The sequence below is a fragment of the Neofelis nebulosa genome, chromosome 12 (genome assembly GCF_028018385.1).
Source record: "Neofelis nebulosa isolate mNeoNeb1 chromosome 12, mNeoNeb1.pri, whole genome shotgun sequence".
In the NCBI taxonomy this organism is placed as follows: Eukaryota; Metazoa; Chordata; class Mammalia; order Carnivora; family Felidae; genus Neofelis; species Neofelis nebulosa.
Window position 1 is genome coordinate 50,887,606 of NC_080793.1, and position 14,668 is coordinate 50,902,273.

The window sequence follows — 14,668 nt, forward strand, 5'->3', positions numbered from 1 at the left end:
TTTTGGCGAGCAATACCAAATAAAAAATATTTTTCATTTCAATAAAAAGTAATTATATTTTCAATGCCACTCACCCTGTCTGTCAAACAATGAATCAACAGCTGTGGCTTTATTTGAAGGAGCCTCTGTGATCGGTCTGAGATATGTTCTATATCCTTTTAAAATGGATGCCATAAAACGCAAAAATGCCTCTTGAATTTCCATTTCAAGTTGTGTCATCTTTTTTTGCCAAGAGAAATCTGCTTCAATCGGAGTCATCTCAATTGCCGAACTTTCCTGAGTTTTTCGGTGAACTGACAAATGAAGAGAAAATAGCATTTTATATCTAATACAAGTACTGATTAAATAATTAAGAAAACCGTCAAAATAAAACTCATGACTTCCTGAAATTCCTCCCTCCATTCGTGTAAAGGATAGTTGGCAGGTGCTAACAGGGAGACTCAAGCAGACAGGACATAACACGCTCAAAAATCATGAACCACAATATTAATATCTTAGTACTGAAATTTTGTTTTGTAATGAGATTCCTTTTAAGCAGAGCAGAATTTTACTTAAATTTATGAATATTCTCATATATGTTCTTTCATTAAAAATACTCCTTTTTCCTCACATTCACCTGAAGATAGCTGGGGATACAACTTCTTTAAGGTACTAAGCAGATTTTTGCATGGCTTTTTGGGAAGCTGCTTCCAATTCATGTTCTTCTTTTCATCTGATCTATTAAATAAAAACATAATTAATAAAATCTGTTATAATCTCTTTTTATTTAGCAAAATTCTTGTATCAAACTAAAAAAGAAAATGGAAAGGATATTTTTGCTCAAATTACAATTGACACAGATGGTCTAAATAAGTGGTTTTCAAGGAAGCTCTTTGTTTTAAGTTTTTATTTATATCCTAGTTAGCTTCCACGATGTGGCCTCTTTTCTCCCTCTAGTTGTGCAGTTTGTTCTCTCAGTCCTCAGATCAATTTCCTGAGTGTGGAGAATGATTTGGTATTTATCTAGCTGTGTACAAGGGATGAGGCAACCACAGGGGCCCCCAATACTCTGCCATTTTAGCTTCTCCTCCCTCGCGGTATTTTCTTTACATTTCAACCAACCTTATGCAGATTTGGTGTCACCCTAATGCTCTAACACAGATTTTCAGAAAAGGCTGGGGTTATGAATTCAAGACTGAAGTCTTGCTTCAAAAGTTAAATTTTAGAATTATAATATTTTAAGTGACAAACTTAATTGATACCTCAAACTACCTATTAGAAGCAAATCTCAACAAACATCAGAGAATAATATATAAAACATATTCTGACTACAATTCAACTAGTTAGCATTTAAGGAAAAAAACCTTGGAAGTTTAAAAGAACACTTTCTAATTTTTTTCATGTTTATTTACTTATTTTGAGAGAGAGAAAGAGAGAGGGAACAAGCAGGGGAAGGACAGAGGGAGAGGGAGAAGGAGAGGGAGAGGGGGAGAGGGGGAGAGGGGGAAGTGGGAGAGGGAGATGGGAGAGAGGGAGAGAGAGGGAGAGAGGGGGAGAGATGGGGAGGAAGGGAGAGAGAGGAAGGGAGACAGGGAGAGGGAGGGAGAGAAGAAGAGAAGGAGAGAGGGAGAATCCCAAGCAGGCTCCACACTGCTCACTCCCAAGAACCATGAGATCATGACCCTAAAATCAAGATTCAGACACCCAACCGACTGAGCCACTCAAGTACCCCCAAAAGAACACTTTTAAATAATGCAGGACTGAAAATATTTTAATAGAAATAAGAATCATTTAAAACTCCACAAAGTTTTACAGGCTATACATCAATGAACAACAATGCAATTTATGAACAACAATGCAAACATTTTAAATTCTTAGAAAATTTAATCTGCTAGGATATAAAAATATAAGATGATGTTTATTTTAGGAATGTAAGGATTCTTCATTATTGATTGATTTATAATGTAATTTACCACACAGAAAATAAAGGAGAAACAATGCATATCTCAATATTTATACAAAAGTGTTATAAAATTCAACACCTACTTAAAAGTTTTTTTTTAATCATTATGTACAAGTGGAAGGTTTAAGTTCATTTATTATTAAGCTATTAAAACCCTAGGATGGGATTAGCAAACCTTTTCTATAAAAGGTCAGATATTAAATATTGTGTTTTGAGGACCACAGGGCCTCTGTCACAACTTCTCAAATGTATCATTACAGCAAGAAAGCAGCCCCACAGAATATGTAAATGAGTGAATTTTGTAATTTTAGTTACACAAACAGGCCATGGACCAGATGTCAATTCTTGCTTAAAGCAGTAATCATAATAATAACGAAGTGCTCAAAGCATTCCTTTTAAAATTAGGAAGGAGACAAGATACCAGCTATGACTACTTCTATTCAATACTACGTTAGGATCCTAGCCAGAGAATTAAGACAAATTTAAAAATATGTAAGGACTGGAGCGCCTAGATGGCTCAGTCTGTTAAGTGTCCGACTCTTGATTTCAGCTCAGGTCATGATCTCATGGTCATGAGATCCAGCCCAGCATTGGGTTCTATCTGCCCTGAACATGGAGCCTGCTTCAGATTCTCTCTCTTCTGCTCCCTCTGCCCCTCCTCCACTCACAATTGCTTGCTCTCTCAAAAAAAAATACAATAAACAAAAATATGTAAGGATTGTACATGATGTGATTGTTTACAGCCAGAAAACTGAAGAGAATCTACAGACAAAAGAGAAGAATTCAATTAAGCTGCTGTGAGGCAGACTACTACATGAAAACCAACAGCATTTCTATACCGCAGCAACTAACAGAAAATGTAATTTAAAATACCATTTATAGTGGCAAGAAAAAACACACCGTACTTAGGAATTAATAAGTCTAACAAAAGGTATGCATAGTCTTTATGGAGAAAACTGCCAAGTCTATTAAAAATATGTAAAAAGATCTATGTAGTATAATTCACAGTTGGCTGAGTGACCAACTTCAGCTCAGGTCATGATCTCACAGTTCATGAACGAGTTCGAGCCCTGTTTCGGGCTTTGTGCTAATAGCTCAGAGCCTGGAGCCTGCTTCGGATTCTGTGTGTGTGTGTGTGTGTGTGTGTGTGTGTGTGTCTGCCCCTCCCCAACTTGTGCTCTGTCTCTCTCTCTCAAAAATAAACATTTAGGGGCGCCTGGGTGGCTCAGTCGGTTAAGCGTCCGACTTCAGCCAGGTCACGATCTCGCGGTCTGTGAGTTCGAGCCCCGCGTCAGGTCCTGTGCTGACAGCTCAGAGCCTGGAGCCTGTTTCCGATTCTGTGTCTCCCTCTCTCTCTGCCCCTCCCCCGCTCTTGCTCTGTCTCTCTCTGTCTCAAAAATAAATAAACGTTAAAAAAAAAAAAAAAAAAACATTTAAAAAAAAATCGATTTCTCCGCAACAAAATAGATCCTTAAAAAATTCAAATCTTGACTACTAAGGAAACAGCCTAATATTATCCTATATTCTGACTAAAGTCATTTTTTAAAAGCTTACATAAGGATTTTGAATTAAAGTAGAAAGCATATCATCTCGAGCCCTGAAAGCAGCGTTTATCCCTTTTTTTTTTCAAATCCATCTTTTCTGCCAACACTGTTTTCAAAATATTATAATGTTGAACATGTTCTTTTTCAAACTTTCCAGGATTCTGATTCCTGCCTTCATTGAGAATCATTGTACTAAATTTGAGAATTTATTATCAATCTTAAAAAATACCATGTTTCTAGATGTTTTCAAAGAGCTGCAACAACTACATATGGTGGGGGGTGGGGATACAAATGGGAGAGAATATAAAAAGAATCAACTTACACATATAACATGTTTGTATCCAAGTCAATGCAAACAACATCTTGTGGTGGGTCATGAAGATCAAAATACCTGGAGTCGACCCCAACAATAAATGGTAAAGGTGCACTAAGCACTGCTGCCAGTGACAGAGGACAAAGGGGAATGTACGGGCACTGCCACTGAAATGGAAAGATCATCTGGGAAAAAAAGCGTTAAAAAATTAACCAAATTTGAAATTTGCAACAAAAGGTATGTAATTAACTAATATTACTGAAAGTGACCATTAAAAGCAGTACACTCTAGTTTCTTTTATCTTACACTTCATTCCAAAAACCAAATGACTATAAAATATTACTAAGCAACACCATGAACCAATGTGATTAAATCCTCACATGACAATTATCACAAGCACAATAAAAATGCTAACAGCTCTTTGCATGTTAATTCTTCTGATGCCATACAAAACCCACATCCAACATTTTTTTGGAAAAAGTCAAAACAGAGAGAGAAAACTGCCCCCAAAACTTATAAAACAAACTCATGATCTTTAACTCTTATGCATTTCATCCATTGACTAATTTTCAAAATAACCTTTGACTAAAATCCAACTAAAACTCCAAGGACTGAAAAAAATTAAATTGATTCTCTTGAAAATGGCAATAGTCAGCTGAAAATTTCAACAAAAAAATTTCCTACTCAAATAAACATAAAATGATTCAACTTCCGTGAAGCTTGGCATCTTAAAAAAATACCAGTCAATATAAAACATATCTTAAGAATCTATCAGCTTTTTACAAAGCTATACTTTAATTGTATCATATGTGCTTTTAAAAAAAAAGTTTCGATAAGTTAAAAAAAAGATTAAAATTTTAATTACCAGCTAATATGAAAATTCTAATCACTGATGATAAAATTTTTCCTCTACTACAAAAATCCTTGCTATATACCTTATCCACTTATCACTCACCCCAAAGAAATGCCTATAGCATTTATTACATCTGCCAGTTATTCCAGATAGTTATTTAGAATTAGGATTTTATCTTCAACCATTTATTTACTTATCAAATATTCCAGCACTTAGTTTGAGCCAAGCACTGTTCTCGATGGGGCTAGAACAGTGAGTAAAACAAAGAGTGCTGCCCTCGTGAGGTTTATGGTGTAGAAAAAAAGTCAGCAAACTTTTTCTATACAAGAAAGATAGGAAATATTTTAGGCCTTGTGAGCAATATGGGCTCTCATAAATATTGAACTTTGTCTCCATGCATGAAAGCAGCCATGGGCATTGTGTAAATAAATGGCCTATGTTCCAGTAAAACTTTATTTACAAAGACAGGTTGCAAGCAGGATTTGACCAGTGGGCCATAGTTTGCCACCACTTGGTCTAGCAGAAAGAGCCAGAAAATCAACAGAGGACAAAATAAAAAAGTATATATATCCCATATCAGGAAGTGCTAAGTGCTATGGAAAAAGAAAAAGTAAAGCCAACTTAAGGGCATTAGAGTTCATAATAGGAAAGAGGAGAGTAGGTTATATCATTAAATAGGTCAAACAAGTTAGACCTTATTAAGAAAATGACAACTGAGCCTAAACCTGAAGGAGGTATGGGATTCAGCCAATGGGACATCTAGGAGAAGGGTGCTTTCAAGAGAAGGAACGGCTAGAGCAAAGGCCTTAAGTTATGGGCGTGCCTAACATGCTTCAGGAGTAGCTACTTGCTCAAGCAGAGTAAGCAAGGGGGCAGAGTAGCAGGGAATGAGATCAGAGAGCAGCCAGAGAGAGCCACTCCCACAGGACCTTGCAAGGACTTCAGACACATTCAGTAAAAACATGTTCTATTCAACATATGTTACACCTGCAACTATGTAAAAAATTTTTGGGGATGCCTTGGCGGCTCAGTCGGTAAGCGTCCGACTTTGGCTCAGGTCATGATCTCGTGGTCCGTGGGTTCGAGCCCCGCGTCCAGCTCTGTGCTGACAGCTCAGAGCCTGGAGCCTATGTCAGATTCTGTGTCTCCCTCTTTCTCTGACCCTCCCCTGTTCATGCTCTCTCTCTGTCTCAAAAATAAATAAAAGTTAAAAAAATTAAAAAAAAAAATTTACAACAAAACTATCTAACAGCAAAATGTGACACCCTTGTATTCACCTTTGACCTTTTACAGCTCAATCATAAATAGGGGCATTTTTACAAATGGAGCTCCTTTAATTCTTTGATATTCATTCTCTTTTTGAAGAATTTATCCTCTCATCACTCCCCTCCATTTTCTCTTTAATGGTTTTGCATGCATTTCAGGCAGTTCTCCAACATCACTTACACAAATTTCATGCAATCTTGCATTTTGCATAAGAATTCCAATTTCACATTACAATTTTTCCACCTGTTCTTGCACTGTATTGCTGAAATCAATCAAGAGACTGGGCCACAAAGATTCTGACAAAGGAACGTAAATAAACACTAATGTTTTACGAGAAGCAGTGGGAACTTCATAAAACTGGTCAGTTTATTAACAAATATTTTCATGTTATAATGGCTTTTGCTTTCATATGCAACTGTGGAGGTTTGGAAAATTAATATGCAATGAGGATATATGCCCCCTATAAACTATCTCACATGGTTACTATGTTTCTCAGTCCTAGTAGCATTTCTCTGACCAGATTAAGGTCTCAGAGACACACCTCATTTGCTGATTTAACAGGTGTTTATTGGATGCTTATTCCTTGTTATTTAGCTGTGGTAAGCGCTGAGGACACAAGGATAATAAAGAGACTAGGTATTTATTCCATGAGAGTTACATTCTTAAAATGGAAGACAGGACAGTCAACTATTTTAAATTAAATATGCAATGGAAAATAAATTTGGAGAAATGGAACACCCAAAATTCTACACTATGATCTATAAAGCCTATATGATCAGACCTTTAATTGTAATGGGAAGCCATCAAAACACAGAGGACTCGATTTAATTTTATTTATGTTTTACCTAATAGCTAAGCATTGGTACATTATCCTATTTCACAATCACTTAGAATTTCCTATGTTATTGGCTCACAGTGATTAAAAGTTAAAACTGAGAGTAATTAAATGTGCAATTCATTTGCATAATTTTGGGGCAGATGAAATTGATCACAGCCTCTCATTTAATACAATAAGCTTCATTCACAAGTTTACTATTCTATAATCATATAGATTCTCTGAACCACTCAAATATATGAAAAATCAGAAACTAAAATTTTGTCTCAAACAGAAATCACTTTCTTTCTTTATACTTACTATTTCTCTTTGCCGCTCTATTGTATTTATGTTAAACTTTTACTGGTAATTTCAAAGTTGCTTTCATTGAAGGAAATTTCCCTTTAGAGTAAAAATGTCCCACCAGTAATCCTGTACTATAAGGAAAATTCTATACTTACAGCTACAACAGCTTCAGCTACTCCAGTCAACACAGCTGGCCTAAGAGAATGTAGCAGAATCTTACTCTCAAGTAAAACAAAGAGCAGCAGTGTTGCACAATTCTCAGGACCCAGATTCATTAACAAGGTGCTAAAGTTGGCTCCACTAGGAGAAAAGAAAAAAAGATGAACTATTTTGCTAAAATATGTTAAGATTTGCTTATAAACTATTTCCTAAATATTAACAGACTGAGAGTCTAATGTTAATTTCAAGACCTGATGTAGTTATCACTGAGAAGTAGCAAATTTATTGAGCTAGTCTAACAATGTTTCAGTCTCAACCTTTAGTAATGAGAGGAGAGTTTATCAGGGAAGATTTTCTCAAAGAACTACCATTTGAAGGTGGGGTTGGGGAGAAGCCAACACATGCAAAGGCAATGAGGCAAGAAAAAGCTACCGTGATGTGTGCAAAATTGAAATACACCTATTGTGACTAAAGCATAGTAGGGAAGGGTCAAAAGATTATGTCAAAATAGAAATGACACAAATTATATTTACATTCTCAAAAGAACACCTGGCTGCAGTGTGGATAAAGAAATGAAGGAAGAACAGAAGGATACCAGTTAAAAGGTTAATAATGAAGTTGTCCAGGTGAGAGATCATGCTATCCTGGACTTTTGATGCAGATAAACAGAACATAAGAGATTCGAGACATTTGGGGAGGATAAAATCAGTTCACTTTGAATATATAGCTACAAACTGGATAGAGGGGATGGGGAAGAGGGAGGTATTCCCCACACCCAATCTTGCAACTCTCTTAAATATTCCATTTTTAAAATGGTGAATGGCCCACCATCCACCCAGCTATCAAAGATAGAAATATGAAGGCTATACTAATGTAAAAGATAACACTTAACTTTATTAAAATATTTTCAAGCATTCTGCTCCAAGTGAATGAATATCATTTTAGATACCATTAATAATTACCTTAATGGTAAAGGTGTAGAAACTGGCTGTGATAATATTAATGCATCATGGACTGAAAGCTTAAAAAAAAAAAAAAAAAGATGAATTAATCAAGCCAATCTTGAAACCTAAATATTTACATCAGGTAAAACAGAAAATAGTTTAATAGGCAGACTGACATAGTTTTGGAAATGTAGTAAGCTATTAAACAATAGCTGTATTTACTCAGAGGTATTATTTTAGGTCTTTTAAATTAAATGGTTAATTCAACTGAATTTGGATTCAGTTAATTATTTATAATAGTTATCTTTAAATTATGGAATAATTGCTTTTTAAAAGCTTGAAGTTTATTTACTCTACAGACTGGTAAGCATTTGGCTTGATTACTATATATTAATACTTTCTGAACTGAAGTATATACTTGCTGAACTGAAGTACATTCAAGATCAACAGTATTTGACTTAACGCCACCATATCACACATAAAGTTGATAACATCTTAGAAAAAATTTTACAATAGCTTGCCTCTACATATCAATGATACTCAAAGTGTCAGTCTGCAAACTGTTATTGGCCCAGGAAAAGATAGTATATAAATGGAGAGCAAGCCATTTAGAAGCTTTTACGGCAATAAGACGCTGCTCCCACATCCAAGTACATGATCAGAGGACTCATGTCTCTGAACAGGGTACAGACATGTTCATGTCTACACTGGTCTCACATGGTAAGGTGCAAATGGAACAAGCTGTATACTTATATAGGTCTGCCACTGATTGGAAATAAAAAGAAACTGGTCATTTAACACAGAAAATGTGAAGACCACTACAGACTATTTCACTTTTTCCCTCCAACCACAAATCACTTTATATTTAATATTTATTAGTTGCTCTATTTTAATTACATTATTAAAATCAGCTACATAAATGGCATGCACAGGCCAATGGTGATAATGCCATGAATCAAAGATTATAATTATGCCAATTGTGTGCACCCAGATAAAATATAAAATACAGGAGATTCCAGGCCTTTATGAACACATGTTGCTCTGCCTCAAACTCAAGGGGCCACAGAATTGACTCTGCAATGACAAGAATGAACATAATGCAGATCATCCTCCAATGGACTTGTTCTGATTACCTGTACAAGGATTCTTGGTCTTTGTGCTGAAGGAAAAGGGATGTTTTGCATAAAGTGTGAAATATGCCTGAAAAAAAAGGTGAAATACAGATCATAATTACTTTTCTAAAATGTTTAGATTTTAACAAATTCTAAGTATATTAAATATATTATTAGATATATCATCCTAGATCTGACAAAGCCACTGACCTAAAACTTATGCTAAATAAATATCCTTAGCGCAAATAAATGTACTCATCCCACTAAACTTCTGAAATGTACAATGTATTTCCTTATTAAAAGTCCATATTAATATACCTTAATATTGCAAGGAAAATAAGAGTAACACAAATATACTTTTCATGAAAGAAGCTTATTTTTATTGTTCTGATACCAGTGCCAGTACGGTGAGCAATTGTGATACAATACAATTTAATCCTAATAAGTAATTAATATTAATTAAATAGTAATTTAATCAATATAGTTCTTTTACTATAACTCTGAGCAAACCACTTGCCTCTCTATTTCTCCACCTACAAATAATGCTTAAGTTTCTTCAAAGCTTTGAGCTCTTAGGAGCCACTAATATTGATCACATACCCTAATTTTATTTCCTCAAACTATTCATAGAACCTCAATTTTTCAAAAGGATGCTAACTTGTCCCTAACATTAAGTTTTATTTCAAACAATTTTAAGTTAATCTGAAAGCTGAAAGTTAAACCTAGAACTATGAACTATTAGTTTGGCATTCCAAGAGTACAGCATGAAAGCTGAACCCATATTTCTACACCAAATTGTGGTAAGTTTAAGCACAGTACTTTACTACTTTCTTAAGATACTTTTTGAGCAGCATTATTTTAAAACCTACAGAGAACTGCCCTACCCTTCTACTACCTAGTATCCTTCGCTGATATTCTTTCTGCTGTAATGTGAAATTTCTGAAATTGTATGAAAAAACCATGTTTATCCACACTATAATACATTTCCACCAAGCTCTGAACATGCCCAGGTTTGTTAGGAGGATAAATAAAGCATTTACTACAAACCACAAAAGCCAGTGTGCCACTAGAAGTCTGAAAAGATGTTGTTTTTTTTAAAATAATCTCTACACTCAGTGTGGGTCTTGAACCCGTGACCCCCAGATCAAGAGTAGGATGCTCTACCCACTGAGCCGGTCAGGCGCCCCAAGATGTGGTTTTTAAAAGGCAGTGGCTCCACATATATTCTTCTTGCTTACAACAGATTTCCATGACAAAGGGAATTACAAATCAAGTGGAAAATAAGGACAGTCTCTCAATACTAAAACCCAAACCTCACTTCTGGCATCAATTAACTCACCCTTCTTAATTTCTTAATTTCTACATCAGTTTTGAGATGCTTTATAGTTAGAACCTGGAATGCCATTTATATGGTGTGTGTGTGTGTGTGTGTGTGTGTGTGTGTGAGAATAGTTATTTTTCTCTTCGTTATTAGAGAATATACAGGAAGAACACAGACAATACACTGTATAATGAGTTCTTCCTCAGCTGAATCTTCAAAAGATTATTATTTGATCATTCTAACTACCACTCCTCAGTTTTAAAATCAATGACTCAGGTGTAGAAGGGAACAAGTAAAAAGTAAGGTGACTGTGACTCTTCTTCCCTTTCAATTTTTTTGCTTAAGTCAGGTAAACAATGAAATTTACACATATACAACCAGCTTTTCTACCAGACATCTTTCTAATCATCATACATACTTTTCAATGGGAAGAGGATGTGGTCCAGACACAGAAAGTTTGTAGATAAACATGAGAAATTTTCTAAAAGCTTCAAAAAAAGGCCAGTGTGAGAGTAAACAAATGCATTTGTTTGAATTGATGGATTTGGAGACTACTTTTCTCTCCACGGGGGTCAAGAGGCCCAGCTGCATAAGCTGTTTCTCTGTCAGAAGTTCCCGAGAATAAGGTTCATAAAACTGGATGGCAGCTCCATATACCTACAGAGTAAAACAGAATTCCATTACAAGATTTGAGTTTGCTTTTAAAAATTTCTCTTTATTTCTCAATACAAAAGAAACACTAGTTTAGAGGGCATATGACAAATGATAAGAAAAATCTCAAATACTGCTGATGGGAATATAAAATGGCATAGCTGCTGTGGAAAACAGTTTGGTGACTTCTCCAAAATTTAAAAAAGAATTACCATATAATCCAGCAATTCAATTAGTAAGAATATACCCAAAAGAATTGAAAGCTGGGACTCAAACAGATACTTGCACACCAATGTTCATAGCAGCATCATTCACAATAGCCAAATGGTGAAAACAACCCACTGTCCACCAACAGATGAATGGATAAAACATGGTATATACACGTGATAGAATGTTATTCATCCTTAAAAAGGAATGAAATTCTGATACTGCAACATGGATGAACCTCAGAAATATTATACTAAGTGAAATAAGCCAGACACAAAAGGACAAGTATTATATGATTCCATTTATATGAGCTACCTAAACCAGGCAAATTCATAGAAATTAGAGTAGAGATTACCAGGAATCAGGGGTAAAGGTGGAGGAAGCTGCTGTTTAAGGTAATGAAAAAGTTCTGGAAACAGTGATACTTTTCTTTTATAAATCTTATAACTATTTAGTCACTATATGTATAAATAGCCATGTATATGTGTATGTATGTGTATACATATATGTATATATATATATATGCATGCACACACACACATATATATATATACACACAGACACACACACACATATATACACACGCACATCACTACACATACAGTGTGTGTGTACTGCATTAACCCTTATCTTTACAAATACAACACTCCCAGATACAATTATTTCAATGATCTCAGAGATTTTTTTTAAGTTTATTTATTTATTTATTTAGAGAGAAAACAAATGGGGTAGGGGCAGAGAGAGAGGGAAAGAGAATTCCAAGAATTCTGACACAGAGCAGAGCCTGATGCAGGGCTGGAATCCATGAACTGTGAAATCGTGACCTCAGCCCAAATCAAGAGTCAGATGCTTAACCAACTGAGCCACCCAGGAGCCCCAGTGATCTCAGATTTTTTTTTTTTTTTTTTTACAAACAATATGACAAAAGCTTCTCAATGAGGCCTTGTTGTTTTCTACCAATCACAGTAAATTTATTTTTTTTAACATGTATTTATTATTATTTTTTAACGTTTCTTTAGACAGAGAGAGACAGAGCACGATCAGGGCAGGGTCAGAGGGAGAAGGAGACACAAAATCTAAAGCAGGCTTCAGGATCCGAGCTGTCAGCACAAAGCCCGACACGGAGCTCAAACTCACAAACCGTGAGATCATGACCTGAGCTGAAGTTGGACACTTAATCCACAACGCCACCCAGGTGCCCTCAATCAAAGTAAATTTAGTGACTCTTACGCATTTGAAGATCTTAAAATCTTCATTTGTATTTATTGCTTTCAATGAGATAAACTATAAATAATTATTAGCTAAAGACTTACCTTAGTTGTAAGCAACCCAGTTAATATAGTATTGGCATTCATTCAGTGCATATTTTACTTACATTCCAGACACTATGCTGGATACTTAAACTTCATTATTAATGCAGCGGTTTTAAACTTACAGCCTACAGATGTGTCTTGTTTGAGCCACAAGAGTCAGCTTTGGTTAGTTATACTTTTCAATAAACTATTTTATCAAATTTCCTGAGAGTTTTTAATGCTTACATTTCTACTATATTCATAGTTTTACTTTTTATTTCCTAATATTGTTTCTTGCCATCTTTTTGTTTTAAATTATCATTTATGTCATTATTACTGCTTTATACATGTTTTGAATTATTGGTTATTAAAAATAAAGCATATGCATGTGTTTTGGAAATTATATACACTCACTTCCCTTGGGATATGCTCAGGAGTGTAACTGCTGAGCCACAGAGTTTTCTCTTCCGTGCTGATAATGCAGAAGTTCTTTATATACTCTGGGTATGAGACTGTTGTTGAATATATATACACACTGCATTATTTTCTCCCAGTCTGTGGCTGCGCTTTCACCTTCTTAATGCTGTCTTTTTATGAAGAATTTTTTCTATTCCAGTGAGGTCCATTTATTCATCTTTTATGACTAGTACTTTTTTTTAATATAACATACAATGTTATATTAGTTTCAGGTGTACAATAAAGTGATTCAGCAATTCCATATATTACTCAGTTGCTCATCAAGATAAGTGAACTCTTAATTTCCTTTACCTATTTCACCTATACTCCCACCCACCTCCACTCCGATAACCATCTGCTTGTTCTCTACAGATAAGAGTCTAGTTTTTTGGCTTGTCTCTTTTTTTCCCCCTTTGTTCACTTGTTTTGTTTTTTAAATTCCACATTATGAGTGAAATTATATGGTATTTGTTCTTTCTCTGACATATTTCGCTTAGCATTATACTCTAGATCCATCATGATCTAGATGCATCATGTTGTTGCAAATGGCAGGATTTCATTCTTTTTCTGGCTGGACAACATTGCACTGTGTGTGTGTGTGTGTGTGTGTGTGTGTGTGTGTGTGTGTGTATGTGTGTGTACACACATACACACACACACATACCACTTCTTTATCCACTCATCTATCAAAGGACACTTGGGACTGCTTCAATAATTTAGCTACTTAAATACTGCTGCAGTGAACACAGGGGTGCATATATCCCTTTGAATTAGTGTTTTCGTACTCCTTAGGTAAAAACTCAGTAATGGGATTACTGGATTATAAGGTAATTCTATTTTTAATTTTCCAAGGAACCTCCATACTGTTTTCTACAGTGGCTGTACAGTGTACATTCCCACCAACAGTGCAAGAGAGGTCCTTTATCTCCACATCCTCACCAACACTTGTTGTTTCTTGTGTTTGATTTTAGCCATTCTGACAGGTGTGAGATGAAATCCTGTGGTTCTGATTTGCATCTCTCTGATGATGAGTGATACTGAGCATCTTTTCATGTGCCTATTGGCCATCTGTATGTCTTCTTCAGAGATATGTCTGTTCATGTCTTCTGCCTATTTTCAAATTGGATTATTTGTGGGGTTGTTTTTTTTTTGTTTTTGTTTTGTTTGTTTGTTTTTGCTGTTGTGTAAGTTCTTTATACATTTTGGATACTAACCCTTAACAGATGTCATTTGCAAATATCTTCTCTCATTCAGTATGTTGTCTATCAGTTTTGTTGGTTGTTTCCTTTGAAACAATAAAAAACAAAAAGTTTTTATTCTGATGTAGTCCCAGTAGCTTATTTTTACTTTTGTTTCTCTTGTCTCAGGAGACCTATCTAGAAAGATGTTGCTATGGTCAATGTAAGAGAAATCATGCCTATGCTCTCTTCTAGGATCTTTATGGTTTCAGGTCTCACATTTAGGTCCTTAATCCATTTTGAGTTTATT

General features: G+C 35.2%; 1 protein-coding gene across 6 annotated transcripts in view; it reads right to left on the reverse strand.

Moving 5' to 3' along the window:
* Window positions 1-14,668, reverse strand: part of DENND4C (DENN domain containing 4C) — a 127,899-nt gene that overhangs the window by 57,122 nt on the left and 56,109 nt on the right. For 4 of the 6 annotated variants that reach the window (XR_009251679.1, XM_058695246.1, XM_058695243.1 and 1 more), the window contains 7 exons: window positions 10,993-11,231; window positions 9,275-9,341; window positions 8,160-8,218; window positions 7,194-7,338; window positions 3,809-3,984; window positions 611-717; window positions 75-293 (listed from right to left, as the gene is read on the reverse strand). Coding sequence is in view for 5 of the 6 variants with exons in the window: in XM_058695246.1 (XP_058551229.1) it covers window positions 75-293; window positions 611-717; window positions 3,809-3,984; window positions 7,194-7,338; window positions 8,160-8,218; window positions 9,275-9,341; window positions 10,993-11,231 (1,012 nt within the window). In the remaining variant the exon portion in view is untranslated. The remainder of the gene's footprint in view (window positions 1-74; window positions 294-610; window positions 718-3,808; window positions 3,985-7,193; window positions 7,339-8,159; window positions 8,219-9,274; window positions 9,342-10,992; window positions 11,232-14,668) is intronic. The other 2 variants (XM_058695247.1, XM_058695244.1) reach the window with 1 other exon arrangement.